The sequence below is a fragment of the Ambystoma mexicanum genome, chromosome 11 (genome assembly GCF_040938575.1).
Source record: "Ambystoma mexicanum isolate Mex_15411 chromosome 11, UKY_AmexF1_1, whole genome shotgun sequence".
Classification (NCBI taxonomy): Eukaryota; Metazoa; Chordata; class Amphibia; order Caudata; family Ambystomatidae; genus Ambystoma; species Ambystoma mexicanum.
The window spans coordinates 216,362,191-216,383,274 of record NC_090934.1 but is presented as its reverse complement, the minus strand read 5'-3'; the positions used below and the strand labels follow the sequence as shown (position 1 = coordinate 216,383,274).

At 45.0% G+C, this 21,084-nt stretch overlaps 1 protein-coding gene and 1 long non-coding RNA gene across 2 annotated transcripts in view; one reads left to right on the top strand and one right to left on the bottom strand.

Moving 5' to 3' along the window:
- The window catches only part of LOC138503283 (uncharacterized), a 152,202-nt gene that overhangs the window by 47,462 nt on the left and 83,656 nt on the right, over positions 1 to 21,084 (bottom strand). The window lies entirely within an intron of this gene.
- Positions 7,221 to 19,112, top strand: TENT5B (terminal nucleotidyltransferase 5B). The gene is made up of 2 exons (XM_069622884.1): positions 7,221 to 8,046; positions 14,779 to 19,112. The coding sequence occupies exons 1-2, from the start codon at positions 7,855 to 7,857 to the stop codon at positions 15,799 to 15,801; spliced, it is 1,215 nt and encodes a 404-aa protein (XP_069478985.1). The 5' UTR covers positions 7,221 to 7,854; the 3' UTR covers positions 15,802 to 19,112.

Here is a 21,084-nt window from a genome sequence, read left to right as displayed (position 1 = left end):
ATAAGGTCAAAAGCCGCCTTAAAATCTACAAAGAGGGCATAGAGTGGAGGTTTACCTTTTGATCTGGCTCTAATGCGAAGTATGTCCAGAACAGCCAAATTATGCACTGTGGAGTACCCTCGTCTAAAGCCTGATTGGAACTGACACAGTAGCTCTGATTTATCCACCCATGCCTGTAATGCATCTAACAATGTGGATGCAAACAGCTTGCCCGTGCAATCACACATGGACAGCAGTCTATAGTTGCTGGGGTCCATCTTGTCTCCCTACTTAAAAATCGGGATCAGGATGGCAGTCTGCCACATAGGGGGTATAATGCCATCAGCTAGTACCTTTTCAAAGAGTATTTTAGCAAATCTGCCCAAAATGCTGGTTGGCTCTTCAATGCTACATATGCCAACCCATTTGGCCCTGGTGCCCGAGATGATTTAAGTTTTTGGATCTTTGCTTTCCATGGGACACTCTAAATGGAGGTTTACCAGGCATCATGAGTTTTTCTACCCTAGTTGCATTATTATCAGTAGGATTACGACTTTCCAAGTAAATTTCCCATTGCTGTACACCTATCGGGTTAATCACATGTGTTTTGCCTTTGCTCCTTGCCTCCCCCAGAAGGGCCCAGATGTTTCTAGTATTTTTAGTGCATATTCCTTGGACCGTTTTCTGCCAATTGTTAAGCTTGTCCAAGTTTGTTTTCCCTTTAATACGGGCTCTATACTTCTTTTTAATTGTTAAGCACTTAATAAAAAAAATCCTTAGGGGTGAGACAAGATTTCTTAGTCAATCAGATTTAAAATCTTCGATCTCTTTTGGCATCTCTAATGTATTGGTCAAAGAGCTTAACTTTACGGTGATCAACACCTATATTCCTCACTGCCACAGAGGCATGCATGCTCGTAAATTGCGAAATCCAATATTCAATGTCAGTTACCGACATTGTTTCAAATTCCTAAAAATTAGCAATGCTCTCAGAGGACACTGCGATTGCCGCCTTGTTAATACTGATTTCTGACTATCGTATATGGGATGCTGCATGATTAGATATGATATCGCCCATAGGTTTAGGGTCCTTGCAATTGCCACCAATTTCAATCGTAAGAGTGAGCGAGCTATGATCACTCCAGATGTTCTGGTTGATTTTCATATCCCTAATTCTAACAGCAACAACTGGATTTACAATAAAGTAATCCAGGGTACTCATGGATTTAACATTTCTCCATGTGCACTTACCTGGGTAATCACTCATTGTTCGCCAATTAACCATCTCCAGATCCCAAGCTTGAAAAAAGCTCAGCCAGTTCTGTCCCTCTGAATCGATAGTAGCATGTGACATTAGACTTCTGGCTTTTAGAAAGGGATTAGTAGATGTCTCTTTACTCTCAGCTATGTGACAGTTAAAGTCTCCCATGATTATTAATGCATTATTCCCCGGCACTATGCACCACTGTGCCAAGAGTTTATGCATTGCATCTTGCAAGGGTTCTCTCCAACTTGCTCCCAGGGGATTATACACTCCAATTAGTAGTATTGTTCCTACTATGCCACTACTGCCTACCTCTATCTCAACTGCTACTATATTGTCTTCACAATTTGTAGCTTTACGGGAAGCTTTAACTTTTTGCGATATACCAACCACCAGTCCTCCGTAGGGTCGACACCGTTGGCCTTTTTTGGCCTTGGATTAAAGATTTGATAGCCATCCAATATCATAGGAGAGGTCAACCATGTTTCTTGCAGGCAAAAGCAGGAATGAGTTATAATAGTTGGCAGTGAACCATGCGCAGAAAAAAGGTGAGAGAAACCCCTGCAATTCCATGACATGAAAGTTCAATCTCACAAGGTATGTACAATGGTTGGCAGAGATTCTTTCAGCCATTTCAGAACATTCTGTATGTCCATCATCTGCAGTTATTTTCCTTGTGTCAGTCGCAGTATAGATTGCAGATCTTGTCTTGCATTGTCATCGGTCAGGGGACAGCTTGGGTCTCCTTTATCAGGGTCTACATCTAGCTCAATATCTACTACCATCAAACTTTATCTGTAACTGCGGAACAACTGCGCAGTTACTAAAAATGTACAATGGATGGCAGAAACATTGGGGTTAGGACATTTCAAGGGTTCTACATAATCGAAATCATCTGATTTAAGCACCCTAAGCTGTGGTACTGAGTGCAGTCTTGTAAGCAATTCAGTTCTTGTTAGCCATCTAGGTTATTTTTCTTTGTATAACTTTTTAATTATACAAATATGATTTCCCATTTTATCACATATACGTGTTTCCTTTTCTGATGTCGAAACGTCCAAGATATTCTCCACTGAGGGCACATCAGTGTCCTTATGCAATATAGGCATGCTTACAGCCATTTCATTTTCCTCCTCTGGTGTTGCGGATAGTATACTGTCTTCTTCTCATGGCAACCTATCTTTGTCCGTTATTAGCCAGCTAGTGATACGCCCTTCACCCATCGCAATGTTTTTCTTTGATCTAGCGGCTCTTTGTTTTTTTACTCCTTTTGAATTAATTTTCTGTCCCAGGGAGTGGGGAGGCCACAGTGCTTGGTTGTTTGGTCATTGCCTTTCTCCTTGACAGCCTGTGTTGTTTCCTTGAATAGTATACCGCAGAGTCGTCCATTAGGTTCTGGTCATTCTCCTCACTCACTGCAGCTCTTCCAAGATATGTATGGCAGCCGCTAAGTCCTCTTCTACCCTTTCTTTAGCGCCTGTTATAATTGTGTATTTCGTGTTTTCCATTATCTGGCCACACATCTTGAGTAAGATCTTCGTGGCAAATTGTATAGAGGCCATAGTTGACTTCAGTTCTATCACTTCTGTATTGCGTGTATGTGTCTCTTCGCTGTTTACAGTAGTATCTGTTACAGTCGCTCCAGTCATACTAGGAGATGCCGAGAGTCGCTCTGTCTGGGGAGACTAATGCAAATGCATTACTTCATTTATTTATTCTGTATTGTATGAAGGGCTAGTGGTTTTCATATGTGCCGGCGTTGTTGCCTTTTGCATTTTTAGGCAAAGATCTAACAAGGAGTTGTTATCTATGTCTCCAATGGTGATATCATCTTGGAGATTTTAAACATTTTACTCCGGTATCTCCATTGCCCTTGTTTCTGCAATTTCACCCTTTTCCTCTATTTCATCTAGGACTGTAGAATTAGTCGTAGGCTTCGCATTGATTTGGAAGAGGTTATCGCTCCCTTTTGTATTTGCTCCTTTGCTTTGACTTTTTGCTTCTGCAAGTTGTAATTGCATTGTGCTTTGTTTTTATTAGTCGCCAATTAGTTTTTATTAGTTGAAAATTCAAGGCAATACCACTGGCGCACAGCGACCGGGATCAAAGGTTTTTCCTGCAGTCTCCCGGTCACAGTTTAAAGTATTTACTGCAATCTATTCTTTGCCTGCACACTTAGTTGCTGTTCTCTGGAGCGCGTACTGCCATTGGTAAAAGGCTCCCAAATAATAGATAACAGCTACGGAGAAACACTCAAGGAAGCCTAACAGTGGTTTTATTATGTTTTTAGCACTAAGTAATAGGCTAAGGCCAGTGGTAAAATTTGCTTTATTGTGTGTGAAAAAACACTACTTGCCACTCACACCACAACAAATACACAATAAGTACCATGCAGAAAATAGGAGCCTTCAATATCAGTCAGCAGGCTTTCAATTTGCTCCTTTACTGCACACTGTCAGCTATAGGCTACTGAAAATGGGTCCTGCCCAACATTCAGGTTCAGTATTAAGTCTGGGCTATTTGCCCCTGGGATTCAATCCCTCCTGAAATCACGCCTAACACACTGGGTCACGATTTCAGTGTACCCTGTGTCCAAGATCAAGCCTCAGCAACGTTCTTTACTTGCTCCTCCCTTCTCACTTGCTGCTATTATGTGTGCATCTTACTGCATCACCAGTAAGGGGATGTCGGGGTGAAGGGTGAAAACCCAGCGATGATGGGAAGAGATGAGTACTGATCACTCAAATCTCCAAGCGCTTCTATAGCGCTTCTCATATGTTTTACACTTACTGGTATGGCGGTTACCTGCAGTCACCTTAGTACAACTGCAGTCACCTTGGAACACCCCCAGCCCTCCAAGTGCCCCCGGCACCCGAGGGCATCAAAATTAGGGCCCGGATCGCAAGATCAATCGTTCGAGTCGAGCACTGTTCATACTGCACACGCTGGGTCAAGCGTCTGGCATGTGCTAGAGGAAAGACCCACAACGGGCCTGAAATCACAGTGAGAACGCTGTAATGCTTAAAAAGTCAAGCCGCACTGCCGAAAACACACACAAGCAGCCGCTTCCGACTCACTCATTTCAAAACAATAACCAAAGCAAAGATTTATCAGGTATGCCTTCATTCAGCATTATCTAAATAGAGATTTACTGCATGCAGGCAGCAGCAAACAACCTCAGCCGTGGTGGACACTGTGTTCTAGGTACTGACATGTTCATTCAAAATCATCAGGAATAACAAGGGGCAAGTGAAACAGATTAATCAACCGAACCCCCTTTAGGAAATCCAATGCAGCACCGCAGCTCGTTACTGCCTTGTGATTTACCAACGACATCCCAAACTGACAGTACAATGGAGTGAGGTTATTGGGGGACTGGGGGGCATAGGTCTCCAAAATGCCCAGGCAGGCATTTAAGTGTGTATCATTGCTGCCAGTGTGTGGAGACAATACAACGGTAGACATTCATTTTAAAGTTTCTTTGTGTGATGTAGTGATATACTTTTTATTTTAGGAGCTGTCATATCTGATCGCTCTATTTGTCTTTCTGAACAACATATGCATCATGTTATGATTTGTTGATGTGTGTTAGGTTATTTAAAATACTGCACAGTAAGACAAATGCAACGCTGTGGAGTAGAAATCAACCTGTTGCTCTATTCGTGTTTTCAGTGGACATCGGGAAGTTGTTTCTGTAGAATACTACAGTGGGGCTGGCCTGGCTGGGTCTTACTGTGGCATGGAATGTTGTACTCGCATTAAGATCAAAGACAACATGAGTGTTCTTACATGGTGAGGGCATGTTTCCTTATTTTGACTTGGGTCTTTATTTTACTGGTGTTTAAGGTCAAAGGCAACATACATATTCTTACATGGGGGAATATAAAATGATGCATGCAACATAAGTGTTCTTATATGGGGGGATTTGTGTGATGATATGCTATTCATATAGCGCTTTCTGCAAAGCGATGTGCAGAAAACAATATACATCAAATGTTTCACCCTGCCGAAGTTTGCACTCATTTAATGAGCTTTATTTATTGCATTTGTTGTCATCGCCCCAAACCCGTAAGTATCAAGGCAGTGGCACTACTTGGTGAGCGGGGAAAACAGTACAGTACAGAGTAAGAGAGAGGTAACAAGGTGCAAAAGCAACATAATAGTACAAAGTCCATAGAGGAGGGTAGAGATCACAGAGGTCACTTTGAAGTATGAAAGGCAGAGTTGGCCTTGCCAAGATTTGAACCTGCGAATCACACTCGGATTACAAAAGCATACGCTCAGGCTGCTGAGCTATCTTACCAGGTAGCCAGCAAGAGCATGTTTTCTTTCTGTGGCATTGCAGTTTATTACTGGTGTTAACGCCAAAGGCAATATAAGCATTCTTACATTGGGTTGGGGGCATTCATGCTGCCTGCAAGGGTATGTTTTTTACTGTGGCATGACATTTTTTACTGCCGTTAGGGAGCAAATACAACATGATGAGTGTTCTTAAATATAGAGTGGGGATTTGTGTAGCCAGCAAGGATATATTTTCTTACTGTGGCTGGGCTTTTTTCACTGGCATTAAGGCAAAGCCAACAGGAGGATGTTCTTACGTGGGGATACTGGCATGTATTGGGAGAGCTAGCATAAACATGCTTTGTTATAGTATCGTTACTGGCATTATGGACAAAGCAAACCTGAGTATTTTCCTATGTGGGAATAGTGGCATATATAGGTGCACCAGAATGGACATGTGTGAGCAGAATCAATATGAAAATGCTTTTTTGCACTTGCAGAGTACTGTCATATAGCGGGCAAAGGCATTATGAAAATGTGTTTGAAAATGCTCCTGTGCATTGTTGGCATCTAACCTACTTTTTATGTCTTACCCTACAAAACCTATTGTAAACTGTGTGGCTTTTTACCCAATTTATCACAACGTGTACTGTATTTTGCACTATGTTAACCCAATATTTAAAACCTTTTCTCAAGGGGACAAACCCCCTTGAGTGGTTCGCCCTCCCTCACTACTCTCTGTCACTCCAATGCATTTGGCTCGGGGCAGAGCAAGTGCCCTTCCTTCTACAGGCTCTTCTTAATGTGGGCCCTACTACATTAGCTTCAGAACCCACTTGTTACAGAGTAATGGCTACTCCTCTGGGGAGTTGGGGTGAAAGATGGATCTAATGCGCCAAAGGAAGGCATGATATCTACTCAGCCTCCTGTGTTTCGGGGAGGGGGCGTTAGGACGAGAGGGGTTCAGTAGCGCAATAGGTTTAATGTTACTTCTCTCTAAGTTTTCAAAACTGCCATCCAGCGCCGCCAACATGTTGAGACTAGATCCGCCCCTGTGTGGCATACCAAGATTTCCTGTGGCCTCATCAGGCCACCCCTATGAAAAATGTGTGGGGGTGCCACTGCTACCAACCCCCTAACAAGCATTGCCCTATCCATCAAACCATGTTGTTGCATCCATCCTATTGCCAAATGCACAACAGATCACATTCTATTGGCCCCACCGTACTACCTCATTGGCCCGAATACCCCACTGCCCTGACGTCAAGACCCCCCTTTATTTGACCCCACCACAAAACCCTAACTCGTATCACGCTGTTCTCTTGCTCGTGGCTGCGGGCGGGTCTTAGCCGAATGCAATCCGTCAATCAGACGAGTAAGATGCCAATGTAGACAAATTCACCAACTCTGTCTCTTCGCTTCATTCATTCTTTGACAGCTCTGTTTCCTGGCAAGAAGTACTGGCCCTTTAAACAGACTGACATGCGTACTGACCAACCCCAGACGGGATTCCTCCGACCGGCGCCCTGCCTTGACTTCGTGGTGACGCAGATGGAAAAGAGGCGTAGTTAGAGCAGATCAGCCGGCAAGTCGGTCGAATCAGAACACACGCCTCCTGAAAAAGGGCGGTAGATTGACAGGCTGCTCGACCGGTCAGCAGCCGAGCAGCTGCCTACATAACGCGTGCGAGCGCGAGGCGGCGTTCAGTGCTTGCTGCAGACGGGGTAAGGGTGGGACTGACGGGCAAAGGAACACCGGGCAGACCAGCAGCACGCGACACCGGCGTAGGCCCAGCAGCAAAGAACCTTCCAGAAGACGGCAGCCTAAGAAACGAAACTGAGACCTCGCCACAAGTTCCCTGACGTTCAGCCCTTACCCCCATGCTGCCGGCGCCAGCTTGAAACTGTCCTCCTCCGCCTGCAAGCACCAGTTCAAACCGCCTTCTCAAGAGCCGCGCCCGCGTGCGAGCAGAACCGCGTGCTGCAGCTGAGCCGCGTGCGAGTACCTGCCGGCGAACTGACTGACACCCAGAAAGGGGCGTGTGCCGAGTCCCGTTGAGACAGACGAGCGCCGCCAGCCGGCTTCAGCAGCGAGGCCGCCTTTTCCTCTCACTACTACGGCCACTTGGAACTGCGACTACGTCGCAACGAACGGGCTTTCCTACCCACGCTGACGAGGCGTTCATCGAGGTCACGCGAAGATAACCGGCGAGCCTGACGCTCTCGACGTCAAGTTGAACCACGCTGCCGCACGACGTCACTCTCGCACAACTCGACGTCACAGGATCTCGCGCAGCTGCTTCTTCTTCAGAGCCGGGGAGCCGCCGCCGTATGATGACTTCCTCGCCGCCCAAATGCCGCCGCACGCCGGGGAGCCAGCCGTCGGCGTGTGTTTCGCGCCGCTTCAGCGTGCTGTCCTGGGAGCAGGTCCAGCGCCTGGACGCCATCCTCGGGGAAAGCGTGCCCATTCACGGGCGAGGCAACTTCCCCACCCTGTCTGTGCGGCCCAGGACTGTCGTACAGGTAAAACCAATGCAAGGGAGTGGGGGCGGGGGGCTTTACAGTGACCGGGGTATGGCTTCAATCTTGGGCATGGGTGATTTTGGCCTGTTTTTGGGGGATGAAATTAGTAGATTGGGGGCGAGGGGGGCTATTAAAGGCTATAATGGACCGCTGAGGGTGTGTGAAGCAGATGGTGGCGTATTGCTGTGTGGACAGTTAAGAGATGTTCATTTATCTTCGCACTCCTGTACTTTACCCTTCCATCCCCACCTATTCGAGAAGGGCCCCGCGTGTTCAACTGCAGTTCGGACAGATATGTACACTAGTGATATTTGCATGGCTTGGCCTTCAAGGCAACTATTGTAATCAATATTCGCTTGTGTTTTGCCTTTGTTGGCCGTTATTATATAATTTCATTCATTTATACATCGCCGGTTCCTATTTCGCAACCTCGTGGCCTTGGAAGGATAGGCTGCTGAGTACTGACTTTTGAGCCCCGAAGGGTGCAGCCCAACCCCACCCTACTCGGTGTCCAGTCTCCGTGATGTCGGGTGCGGCAGTGAACGGGGGAGCTGCTGCCCACCTGGGGCCTGTTGCCCACTGCCGTACTGCTCGGCACCTCCTGGCCGTTCGAAGCCCTTAAAGTGGATCGGAGGTCTTCTCCCAGAGGCCTGGCTGTTAGTCACCTTGCTAGGCCCTGTGACCCACCAGGCCGTGTTACATAATATCCCTCCCTGGAAGCTTCCATGTTCACGGGCAAACCCTCTGCGTAACTTCATGCTGGGAACAGCCTGGAATGCATGAGCAGAAGTGCTGACGGCGTGATACGGCCTCCCCGCTTGGCGCCCGGCCACCGGATTTTTGAAACGCTAATTCCTGCACAAAAGCTTGCTTCCTGCGCCGCTTTGGCCCTGACCGTGGTCTCCAGCAACGTCTGCTGGCTGAGTGTGCCCCCTGCCCTGTGGAGATCGCATTGCTCAATATGTAACTACCAGAAGTCAGGGCTAGCACATGTTCTCTTCCCCCAAGATGCACTTCAGTCAAAGTCCACGATGACTCACGAGTTTGTCATCTTGAGCTTCCTGTTCATGGCTGCGTGCTGGCCAATTCTTCTCGGTTGGCGACTTTAACGTTTTTAGCTCATCGACATGGCTTAGCTGACAGCTCGATTTTAAGCCTTATAGACGTAATTGGCATGTGATACTCATTTTATCATGGCCCGCTATTAATTGTGGTTACCCATGTACCATGACTTTGGGGATATCGCCACACCAGTAACAGCAATATAGATTTTTGAGTTTGGTGGCAAAAGTAAAAATCTCTTTGCTGCAAGAGAAAGTTAATTCACAAGTTGGTACAGTTTTGGTAGGGTCTAAACAGGGTTTTTAGCGGCTGTGCTCTTTTTATTGTGCTTAGCTGGAACAGTTGGGCGCTGTGTGCAATGTAAGCTTGGTGTTTCTCTAAAGTGGGTCTTACTACGGAGTTAAAACTGTACTACCCAAGACGTCATCACTCCCCAAATGTAAGCATTTTTTACAGGGTTAGTCTTTGATTCGGATATCAAATTGGATATTTGCTTTCACGTTAGTGTGTTCGCGAAATTGCATTGCCAGTTGCGGTTGGTGATATTGCTTGATGATGGTGCGGTGTAGTAGCAGTGTTTCTCTTGGTGATGCACGGTTTTGCTCCACCATTTGAGCTAGGTTGGCTATATATTCAGGAAATCGTGAGGCACTGTTATGGACTTATCCTAGATGGGTGTCCAGGAGTGAGTTGTCCCGGCAGGCATTTGCATATTTTTTTGACAGTTGTAAAATGTTGGCACATCTATGGGTTTGTAATCCTACCACCGTAAATCCTGGGTCACTAACGCATATAATCTGTCCTAAGGCAAATTATCTGGCACAGCCTCTAGTCTGTCTGTACAAATACAGCTCCTTCACGCTTGGATGTGTGGCTGCCTAATCGTTTTAGAAGCCCTTTATCCCTAGAGAACTGAAGATGTGCAAATGTCTTCTGTCCTCGTTGACTGAGCTCTCAATGTAAATTGAGCAAAGATAGCTGGCCTGTGGGAGAGATCACAACTACATGTATCTGAACTCTACCGTAATGCGTATTCCTTACTAGTGTGTACTTTTGTACCACACTCATTCTGTCCCTCATTCTCAAGCAGCGTACAGTCCATACACTGGGTTTGAAAAAGAGCTAAACCCCTCTCCAGGTGTCTGCCATTGCACAGTGGGCTACAGCTGTGGAACTAGGAGCACATTAACTGTTTGCCCATTATGTGTAAGTGTGTGCTGGATGGGCCCTAATTCTTTAACCTTCTTAAATACTCAATGTGATGGTTCCAGTTGGCCTGTGGAGCCGACTGGTTTCAAGCTGACCAGAGACCCCAGCCTGTACATTTCTCCCAGTGTTTTGTACTTGATTTGCCAAATGTGCTGTGCTCCCAATGTCCTTCCTCTGCACTTACTGGTTGAAGACACTATTTACTCAGCAGCCTAGATCTGTGCAGTTTGTAAATTTAGAGCACCCTTTCTTACATGTGTAGCGGCCACAGTTGGTGTCTGGGTGGTTGTCAAAATGTTGCATTTTGGCCAATAATGTCCATGACATGTAGTGTAGGTTTTTCCTACAGGGTACTTCCCATTACTAGGCACTTGGTACCACTAACCAATTACATTTACTCTGGAAATTCGACAAAGGTTCTCAGTGGCCCATGATTGGTAAATGTGCAATGATGTGGATATCCTGGTGCCACCATGATCTTTAGCATCTGCCTGGCATGATCCATGCCTCTAGTGACTACTAGAAACTGCAAAACGATGAGTAGTGCTCCTTTAGATTTTATTGAAAACACTACCAGTTTTTTAATCCAGTTAATGTGCAGCCTGTTGTAACCATGACTCTGGCGCAGTTACTGACTAGTGTGGCCTGCGAGGTCTCCCGCATTCCTTTGCAGTGACTTTCTCTTTGCTAGGCTTAAGAGCAAACTCCCAGAACATGGCATTTTTGTGTTTGTAAATCGGTGAGCCGGGTGCAATAATGTAGTTCCGATTAGGGTGCAGAATTGTAAAACTAGCACTATACGACGCTGGAGTTAAGAAGGTAGGTAGTCATTAACAGAGGTGTGGCTTGGGCTGAAGGATCGGGTGCTGACAAGTACACCAGATCTTGGAAAACTACCAGGAACTAGCAAAAGGCCTAAACTTTAATTTGTCTAGACTCGAATAGCTAGTCCGGATCATTCCCCCAGTTGCTCTTGAAACTATTTGTACCAATTAAAGGCTGGATTTAATTCTTTGCCCTAAACTGGTCGACGGCATTGACAACTGTAACCCAAAGAGCATGTGGGCAAAGGAAGAATTTTGGAAGCGCTGCCATTCCTAGCCAATGGAACACGGCCTGATTTCTCCTCGGCACTTTCAAACTACTGTGGTGGGACCGTAAGTGTAGCTAGTTGTAATGCTGCATCCAGTTTAACTGACTTGTACAAGTGGGACCAGTTCAGGCCAAAGCAGCACCACATTTTCCCATTCCATTTACATGTTTTGATTCTAGATGTAGTTGGGGTAATTTCGAAGCTATGCTGATCACATGGGAAGATTGGTATTGTCAGTTTTCCATTTGGTTCTCATCAGTTATACCAATTTCATGTTCAGTTTAATAGGAAATAAACTGAAGGTAAAAAGATATAAGATCTGTAGAACACCAACGGTATGACCATCTTTTGGTGTGAAGCAGGGACTAAATAGTGGCAACAATACAATTTTCCCTAGTGACCAAGTCATTGGTGCATATTCCTGGCATACCCACCATGCACCTTGCAGAACAATCCCACTTTTTTCGAAACACATTTTACCCATTGACTTGCTCGAATGCAGCTTGTATCGAGCACTTGGCACATTGTGTCTATATATCTCAATCTGGAATTCTACCTATATAAATTGTATAGTTAATTTATAGCACGCTTAATACCAGGAGTAGTTTCTAAGCACGCAACAGGGATCCAAACTGGTGTTGCTGTGCTGTCTTGCTTCCAAGACTCGCTGCCCCCCACCAATTTCAGAAATGGGGATTGGGGAATCGGAGTTCCATCTGCAGTATTGAAAATGGGCGTGGCTTCAAACTTTTCAGATGACTCCAAAGCCTATTGGTGCTGTAAACTTCTTTTTACGTGGAATTGATCTAACTTAATATCGATTGCACGTAATGGATCCCTCAAATTGACTACAAATCCTTTCTGCAACAGCTATTACAACGAATGTTTAATAGAAGCTTGAAATTAGCTAGATCGTATCAGTTAAACACATGGCTACATTATCAGTGCCATACAGCAGAGTAACTGAAAATGAAATATATCCGTATAATACAGAATTTGAGCTACACAGGGTATACATCAGGGACATTACCATCTACTATGGAGACATCTGACCTGTGGGTGGAGGTTGCATATGGAAGGACTTGCATAGGCAGACTAGTGGTGGTTGGGGAGGTGAAGGGCTTGTAGAACTCCCCAGCCCCCCTTGTTGGGAGGTATCTCTCATGGGTGCTTAATTCGGAATGGGTGTAGATTTGTCTGTTTGATAATCTATTCGTGCGACTGCTGAGTAGTTCTTCTAAAAATGACTACAAGTCCGTTTCAGGGTTTATGTATATAAACATCTTATTACTTAATGTATTAAAGCTAAAATCCCTGTTTTCTTGTGTGCTTGGCTGAACTAATCGACGGGCCTTGTTGCAGGCTAAAGCTCTGCCTCCTAGATCTCAACTATAGACTGGAGTTGGCTAGTTTAGCAGTGTTGAAATTGAGCTGGCCATAAAGTAGTTTTGTGAGACTCCTTCCAAATGGAGTCTTTACTTAGGTGTGAGACGATTGCACATTCCGCCCCCCCCCCCCCCCCCCCCCCCCCTGGTCAGCACTGGTTTTTTACCTGCAGATTACTACTGATATTGACACTGGCTTGATTTCTACAGCAGGCAGGAGTCGCTTGATTTCTGATGTTACTGTGCATCACTAAGTGGGTCACGTGCAGGCTGGCATTGCTGTGTATAAGCTAGGCAAGACTGCAGTTATCCCATATCTTCTTTACTGAGCCTCTGCAGTACATGAGATTCCATCTCAAGTGCTTTTGTTCATAGCTAGGGTATGCGTCTGCACAGGCACGCCCACGTGATTAATAGAGTCCTTGAGCCCTGCTGAATAAACCCAGCTCTACAAGGCGTGGATCGTAACATGGTATGCCTACACCCAGACGTGGTTTCACGTGTCAATTTTGGTTGTAGTGCCAAATATGGATTATCCGCCTGGGCGCTTGCAGAGAAATGTTGCTAGGCTGGTGGTGGGGTGCTTTTGGCATTTGGGGTCTTGTGACTCCATTCAGAATTGAATGGACTGCAGTGGCAACCTACACCTCCCCGAGTACTTAACTTGTACCGTGCACTATAACCACTTGCGTGGTCTCTTGGTGCTTTACCAGAAGCCTATGAACATTACAACTTAAACTGACTTCGACCCACTTTTTTTTAGCTAAGACATGCACACCGCGTGGTGACTGCATGTAATGACCAGTGGCGTCAGCCCAACGGGTGCGTTAAAGGTCGCACTTGGAACGGTCCTTAAATCTACACACCTTCCTGAGTGCAATGGGACATGGCCGCCGCTGCATTCTACCTGTAAAATCATGTGTCCTCTTTATACATCACTCATAGCATTCCTATTAACGCTTTAAAAATATTTCACAAACGAGGATGTAGCCATTATATTTGGCGTCAATATAAACCTCTCTGGTTAAGTTGAGCTGCATGCTTTCACTCTGCTGTTAATCTGCAGTTCAAAAGTTCTAAATCATATGTAAAAGGTTACACATGTAGTATTCGTATGCACAGATCTCTGCTTCAAAATTTGAAGACTTCGTTTTTTTTTATGCGCTGGTTTTTTATGCGCTGGTTTTTGTAACGCCTGCAATGTTAACCTCACACTTTGATTGGGGCAATGCTAATGCTGGCAGGCCATCAAACGCTTGTTTAAAACTGGTAACTAGGTTGGCATTAAAGTCTGGACAGGTGGCTGCACACTGCAGCTCCTAGTAGCTGTGCACCTCAGAAATTTTAATCCGCTGTGGGCCCAAGCTGTATCTGACTCACGTGGCACGAATATGCCAAGATGATGCTTGAATGTGCCTTTTTAAATCTCCGTCTTGCTCTGTGGTGTAGAATAACTATAGATTGTCAACCAAGTTTTAGTGGCATTTTGGAATTCTGGGTGCTGCAGTGCTCCATATATGAGCAGGTGCCCCATGTTGCCTGAACTGCCATACACTGATATCTTTCAAATGATGCTTCAGATTGGGCAGAAGTTATTAAAGCAGGGTGGGCTGTGCTGGCCTAAAGCTAAAACTATTTCTACTACAAAAAGCCATCAGTTGGGTGATAGTGCTGTAACTTTCTTTGCTGAAACCCTCGTGACTGTCTGCATTATCTGTTCATGTTTGCAGTCCCTATGCCTAGCGTTGATCTTTTACTTCATTCTTTACACTTCCTTGCTCCTCCACTTGGGCATGAGGCAGGCCTCCCTCGTATGTGCTTTCAGTATTTGTCTTTGGTATCTAGAAACTGCATAGAAGCAATTAATATCCACAGCTGTCATGCAATCATTAACGGAGGTCTAGTATGTAGTATGTGTGAAGGTATTAACTGCTGTTGTACCAGTTTTGTCAAGTATACTAATATTTCGCCTTTCATCCTCAGATGGTCCGCAGCAGGCTGGAGCAGAGGGGCATCCATGTCAAGAATGTGAGATTGAATGGTTCTGCAGCCAGCCATGTACTGCTTGAAGATGGTGGCTTAGGCTACAAAGACCTGGACCTGATATTTGGTGTGGACCTTAAGAGCTCGGAGACTTACGAGGTGGTGAAGGATGTGGTTTTGAGCTGCCTCTTGGACTTTTTGCCAGAGGGCGTCAACAAAGACAAGATGTCGCCCATGACCTTAAAGGAAGCTTATGTCCAGAAGCTAGTTAAAGTGCGCACTGAGAATGACCGTTGGAGCCTCATATCACTGTCCAACAACAGCGGGAAGAATGTCGAGCTGAAGTTTGTAGACACCCTGCGGCGCCAGTTTGAGTTTAGTGTGGACTCCTTTCACATCATTTTGGACTCTTTGTTACTGTTCACTGAATGTTCAGAGAATCCAATGTCTGAAAACTTCCACCCCACTGTCACAGGGGAAAGTGTGTATGGGGACTTCGAGGAGGCAATGGAGCACCTCCGAAATAAAGTGATTGCAACTAGAAACCCAGAGGAGATTCGTGGAGGTGGACTCTTGAAATACTGCAACCTTTTGGTGAGGGGGTTCAAGCCCAAGTGCGAAGCTGACATAAAGACTCTACAGAGGTACATGTGCTCCAGATACTTTATTGATTTCCCTGACATTGGTGAGCAGCAGCGCAAGCTGGAGTCCTACTTGCAGAATCACTTTGTGGGCATGGAGAGCAAGCGATATGACTGCCTGATGACCTTGCATAAAGTTGTGAATGAGAGCACAGTCTGTTTGATGGGACATGAGCGACGGCAGACTTTGAATCTCATTGCCATGTTCGCTGCCAAGGTACTTTCTGAGCAGAGGATGTATCCAGCCATGCACAACGTTGCCTGCTACTACCAGCCAGCCCATTACATCCAAGAAGTGAACTACAACAATTACTACTATGCCCCCATGCAGACTATGGTGCCGTGCAATCATTCCTACCAGACTTGGCTGCCTTGTAACTGACACAAACATTGTGACACTGCCTTGGTGCGCTTCCCAGAAGCAGAAGGACATTTTTTGTGTGCATGAGCGTTATGTTTGAAGAGTAGGAGTGCATTGTGGGGCGGAATGTGCACAAATTTATTGGTCTGATAATATTTTATATGGAGAATGCTATTGGAGCTTACATTTGATTTTTAAATTGTGCTGGAGGAAGCAATATTTGGCTAGATGGTGCAAGTGAGTTTTGCAGGCCTACCCCACCCCCTCCCCATCAGTTGCAGAGGATCGTATCCTAGCAGCATTATTGCCGCAGAACGTGAGGCTCGTTTTACATGCAGTGCTAAGGTTGATGGAAGACTGATTTTTAACAAGCAGTATAGCAAATGGTTCCTTTTTGGTTAAAGGGCGTGTTGAGGCCAGGTACAAAATCGCAAGGTCCTCAAAGTTCCCTCTTGTGCCCTTGCAGTTGTCTCACTAAAGTACACTTGCAACTCTGCACTGCCCGAAAGCCCAGCCACAGCCCCATGATGCATTGAATGCCACTCCAGCTTATTGGCTCTTTGTTGCACGACCTACTGTAAACACACAGCTTGTTCCAGCCCATTCAGCAGGGTTGACTGGGGGACCATGTCTTTGTGGTACCCCATTCTCCTTGGTATTTGATACTAATCTGCATGTCTGATATCCATGGACACATACTATTTAAAATGTATGCTGTGAGCTTCGGTGGCACTATTGTGCTGGGTGGCTCTTTTGTCTAGGACATAATGTGGTTACGAAGTGACCCTTTTCTATTACAGTAGCTTGTGAGAGCCTGAATTTAATGTAAGATTAGACTAATAGCCATCTTAATCACAATTGGTTTCATTTGATTCCACTTGTGACTTGTTGGTCTGCTATGACCTCCGTATGTCCCTGACCACTTGGATGGTTACCTAAATGCATGCATAGCGTGGGTTCTAAGTGCATATCGTGTAATATGTCCTGAATTTAACGGTGTCTGGGGCACAATCCTATTGTCTCAGTTTGGCCAAACCTTGCCTGTTAAGCCATGCCTCATACTGCTGCCATCCATCAAACAGCTATGGCCCCAAACTAGCATTCCACATGTGATGTGCAGTGAGGGGGTTACTTTATCACCGTAGTGCTGGACTAACTGGCCCTAGTTGACTGCAACATATTACTGGTGATTAAGGACTTTTGAATGCGTCCCCTGATGCCCCTATTCTGAGGTTGAAAGCCTGTGATCCGAAATATTAGTTTATATTGGGTTTATTTTGTGGGTTGGGTGCATGACTGTTCATGAGCGCCATCGCTTTTGGCTGGTTTTAATTGGTTGTTTTAAGCTTGTGTGTATGTGGGCAGGGCTGATTATCAAAGAATGAATGCTCCTTTGTCTGGTTCTTTTGAAATTATGGATTTGTTCATTTGGTTCTGCAATGGCGTCTGAAGGACAGCGTTGCCCTGTTTGGAATGCTTGACTTGAGTCTGAGGTGTGGTGTCTGGTTTTGAGGATGTTTTTCAATATTTTAAACACAATGTATCCTTGATAGGTATTCAAATCTGTCATGCAATGCGCTTGACTTACTGACTATAGATTCTTTAGAGTCTGTTGCAAGCAAATACAATGTATTCAAATCATTATTTGCCCACAAGAGGGGAACTTTTTTTATCCTGTCCCATGTCTGTTGATGGCCCTGTTGGAGTAAGTTTATGCATAGTTGCAGAAATAGGGGAGACTCTTCTGTGTTCATTCATTTTGGGGAAGGCGTATCATTGAAGCTTGATGGACATCATGCTGAGGCGTTTGTCATGGTTTCGTCCTTGTTGGATGACTGATCTATGCACCCAGAGCCACAATGCCCTATTCACAAACTGCTCCAGTAATGGCTTTCCAGCCAGTTTACCCTGTTAGTTTATGGAACTTCTTTGGCAGTGCAGTGTCCCACATGTGTACTTTGTCCAAAGCATCCCTTCAGGATTCGAGGCTTTAACCATCTTGAGCAAATCATGGGCTGACCAGTCATGAATATTGGCTCCTGATTGGTTCTGAAATAAATGCTGGCTGTACCTGTGCGTGAATATCATGAGTTTCTAAAGTTTGTTCCTTCTGCCTGTAACTCTTGCTCAGAGGCTCCTATGTCTTATGTGAACATTGCTGCATTTATACTGTATAAAGAAGCTGCTCTATACTAGTGTCATTCAAAAGGGGTTGTGTTCAGTAAGTATATAATGTGCACTTCTATGGTAGAAGCTTCATTGACAGTCTTGTGCCAAAGACAATTGCTGCATTAGTATTAAACTGATGGCAAACTTGCTAACCATAGGTTCGTGGAAGCCTTTGGGGTCTGTTGTGGGTAAACTGTGAATGATCTATGCCTATTTTTTTGGGGGGTGGGAGGGACACATTTTTCCCTGTCTGAAGAGCTCAATTTGACCAAAAGCGACCTGCATCTCTGGGTCAAGAAGCATGGAGTTTTTTTTATTGTTTTTATCCTGGCTGTTGGAACTGCAAAATTGTAAACTGCCTCCGTTCAGTGTTTTTTTTTTTTTTTTTTTATAGTTAAAAAAATATATATTTTTTTTTGGCATGCATTATCTGCCCCAGCATGCTTAAATGTTGGCCTTTTTGCTTCCAGTTGTAGAAAAGGCCTATTGTGTTCCTCCTCATCGCACCTAGTCCTGTGGGGTGTTTGTGATGGAGTGGGTGGTGCACAGCTGGTTATAATGTGCCCACTGATGGACACTGACTGTTTTCCTGGTCAGACCACCTAATTTGAAGGTATTTGCTCATTACTTGTGTGGATGATGGCAAATGACTCTGCCTTGCACATCGATTCCTTTTTTTTCCCCCCACCTGTCAAATGTGCCTGACATTTAATGGCTGCAGTCTGGGCTTGCCCGGGTGACTAGCCCTTTGGGCAAGTAGGCTTCCTGAAGGCTGCATTTGTCTAGGCCAAGTTTTTATGAATTTGTGAGCATATTTGCTGTGCCTGGAAAACTGCATCAATGCTGTGTTCATCCACTGGCTTGGCCCATTGCCCCTTCAATGTGCCTTAGAGGGGGGAGAGGTACTTTCAGTTGCTAACAGTACTTAGAAACCAAGCTCAACCATAAGGTCTGGAGATTGTGTAGTGCTGCCAGCTTGTTTAACCAGCACGCCATCCCTCATTAGTACCTGGTTGCTGGGGAGTGGCAATGTCTGTGGGTTGAGCCTTGATGCTGGTACAGTTTGTAAAAAAAAAAAAAGTGAAATGCTATTGGGGCAGCTAAGTGTTTACAGCTGAAGAGGACCCCTGTTTTGTTTATGAAATAAAGATCTATTTTCGCAATCTTTGTTTCAGTTTAATATGAATTGTTTTGATTCAGCTGAAGGTGGCATGACGTAGCAAGGGTCAGTTTTGTAGCATGCAATGGGGAACTAACAATGTGAATTCGCTGAAATTTTGCAATTCCGCTGGCTGGATTTGTTTCCTAAAGTCCTACTTTTTACGCTGCTTGTGTTGGTTTTATTTTTATTTATTTTTTTTACCTTTGATCTTAGCCACCACATTGAACATCAGTTACATTCGCCTGCAGGGATCAATTGTCCGTCTTTGGGACCAGTTGCTGCTTGCACTGAAATATGTACTTAAGCTAGCCTCCATGAGCATATTTTCTGACTGCCCTATTAGGACACAACCCTTGCCTTGGCCAGTTCTAGATTCATACTTCAGCTGACACTTTGGTGTACTCGGACTAAATGGGGATCACTTAGTGTTGAACGCATTATCTCAGTGTTGCTTCTGCCTAGCACAATACCGTGGCTGACTGGCCCATGGGTGATTGCCACACGTCCATAGTGATTTGCCCAGGATAGCCAGGTAATCACTCCTCATTTCCATTTTTTTTTTGCTTTTTGCAGATCAGTATATTCTAGGACCCAACCACCAGGAACAGTACGTTTTCAATTGATAAACCTCAGTATTGTAACACGGCGGCAGTTTTGACTGGTGCAGTAGAGGTTAACGTTCAGCTCTTGGGTCATGATATTTATTTAAATATTTTACTGATATAACGTCAGAGTAGTAGAACTGAACGTTTATTTTGGAACACTTTTGGAAATACAAATTGGACAGCAGATACAAATCCAACATAACAGTCAATACAAAAGTCTGATGCATCAACAAAAAATTCCTGGCTGTTAAAGCCTTCTTTAAAAATGAGCCCAGCACACAGTAACACAGAGCAGGTTCATACTGAAGGAATCCCTGACCCTGCCAGTAGAGTGCTCTGTAATGGATGACCAAAAGGCCAGGTCTTGGGCTGACTGCATCGATTCTCATTGCCATTACAGGCAGCCACCCATTTTTTTTCAATTCAAATGCACCCTTGTAATGCGCTGATACAGGGTCTGTGCCCACCACAAACACTTCTGGAGACCTTGGCATGTATATGATATGATATGGTATTTGTAACGCGCCTATACACAAGTGTAGCGATCGCATGCTGCTTCCTATTACTGGCTTGGCATTTTATGGTTGACACCATTTCTCCCTAACATGAAAATGTCCTTTATAGTGACTGCTGGGATCCACAACTGGAGGCTGTTTGATAACCACGTGCACGTGACAAGCACTTGATAAGGAGGGAAAATGGGCCGTTTGTGCCTTGTGGAATGGCCCATTGTTCGTTATAAGCCTGGAATCATTGCTGGCAGAAGAATTGACCCAGTCTTCCATGAATGTCATTGTTCCTGATGGAAACGGCCATATGGGCAACCATGGCACCAGTATACTTTTTGAGGACTGGGGATTCTTCAAGGTTTCAAGCAGAATGGACTTTGATTAAGTCTGTTAAACTAGCCCAGTTTCCTTCCTTTTACTGAACTTCAAGGTAAGTTGAGGCTGATAAATTGGACAATTCACACAATCGGCCAAGATATGACAACGATCTGACCACCTGGAAAAATCAAACTCATGCCAGTTAATTATAACAATCACCTTAAGATCTCTCTTTTGGTCATCAAACACCTCAGGCTGGTAAAACAGTCCTAGTAATGCTTTCTTACCCTGCAATTTGAGCACCGGCCTGGTGGGGAAATAATTACTACAAATATCACCCAGCACCCTATCCCAATTTTACTGGACACCTATGTAATTGATCGTTGAGTGACCCGATGTCGAGGAAAACGTGAATTGTCTGGAATGTTGTCTGTGAACAGCCACGAACCAAATCGGGAGCTTCCAAAGCACCTTCAGTCTTGTGTCACTCATGGGTGTAGGTATCCCAGCCAAATCCCCTTCTAAAGAGCCAAATTCTCCC

Excerpts from the sequence above, each read along its gene's own strand:
- TENT5B (XM_069622884.1), top strand. The coding sequence starts at position 7,855 with ATGATGACTTCCTCGCCGCCCAAATGCCGCCGCACGCCGGGGAGCCAG. Across the intron at positions 8,047-14,778 it reads GGCCCAGGACTGTCGTACAG|ATGGTCCGCAGCAGGCTGGA; the intron begins GTAAAACCAATG and ends TTTCATCCTCAG.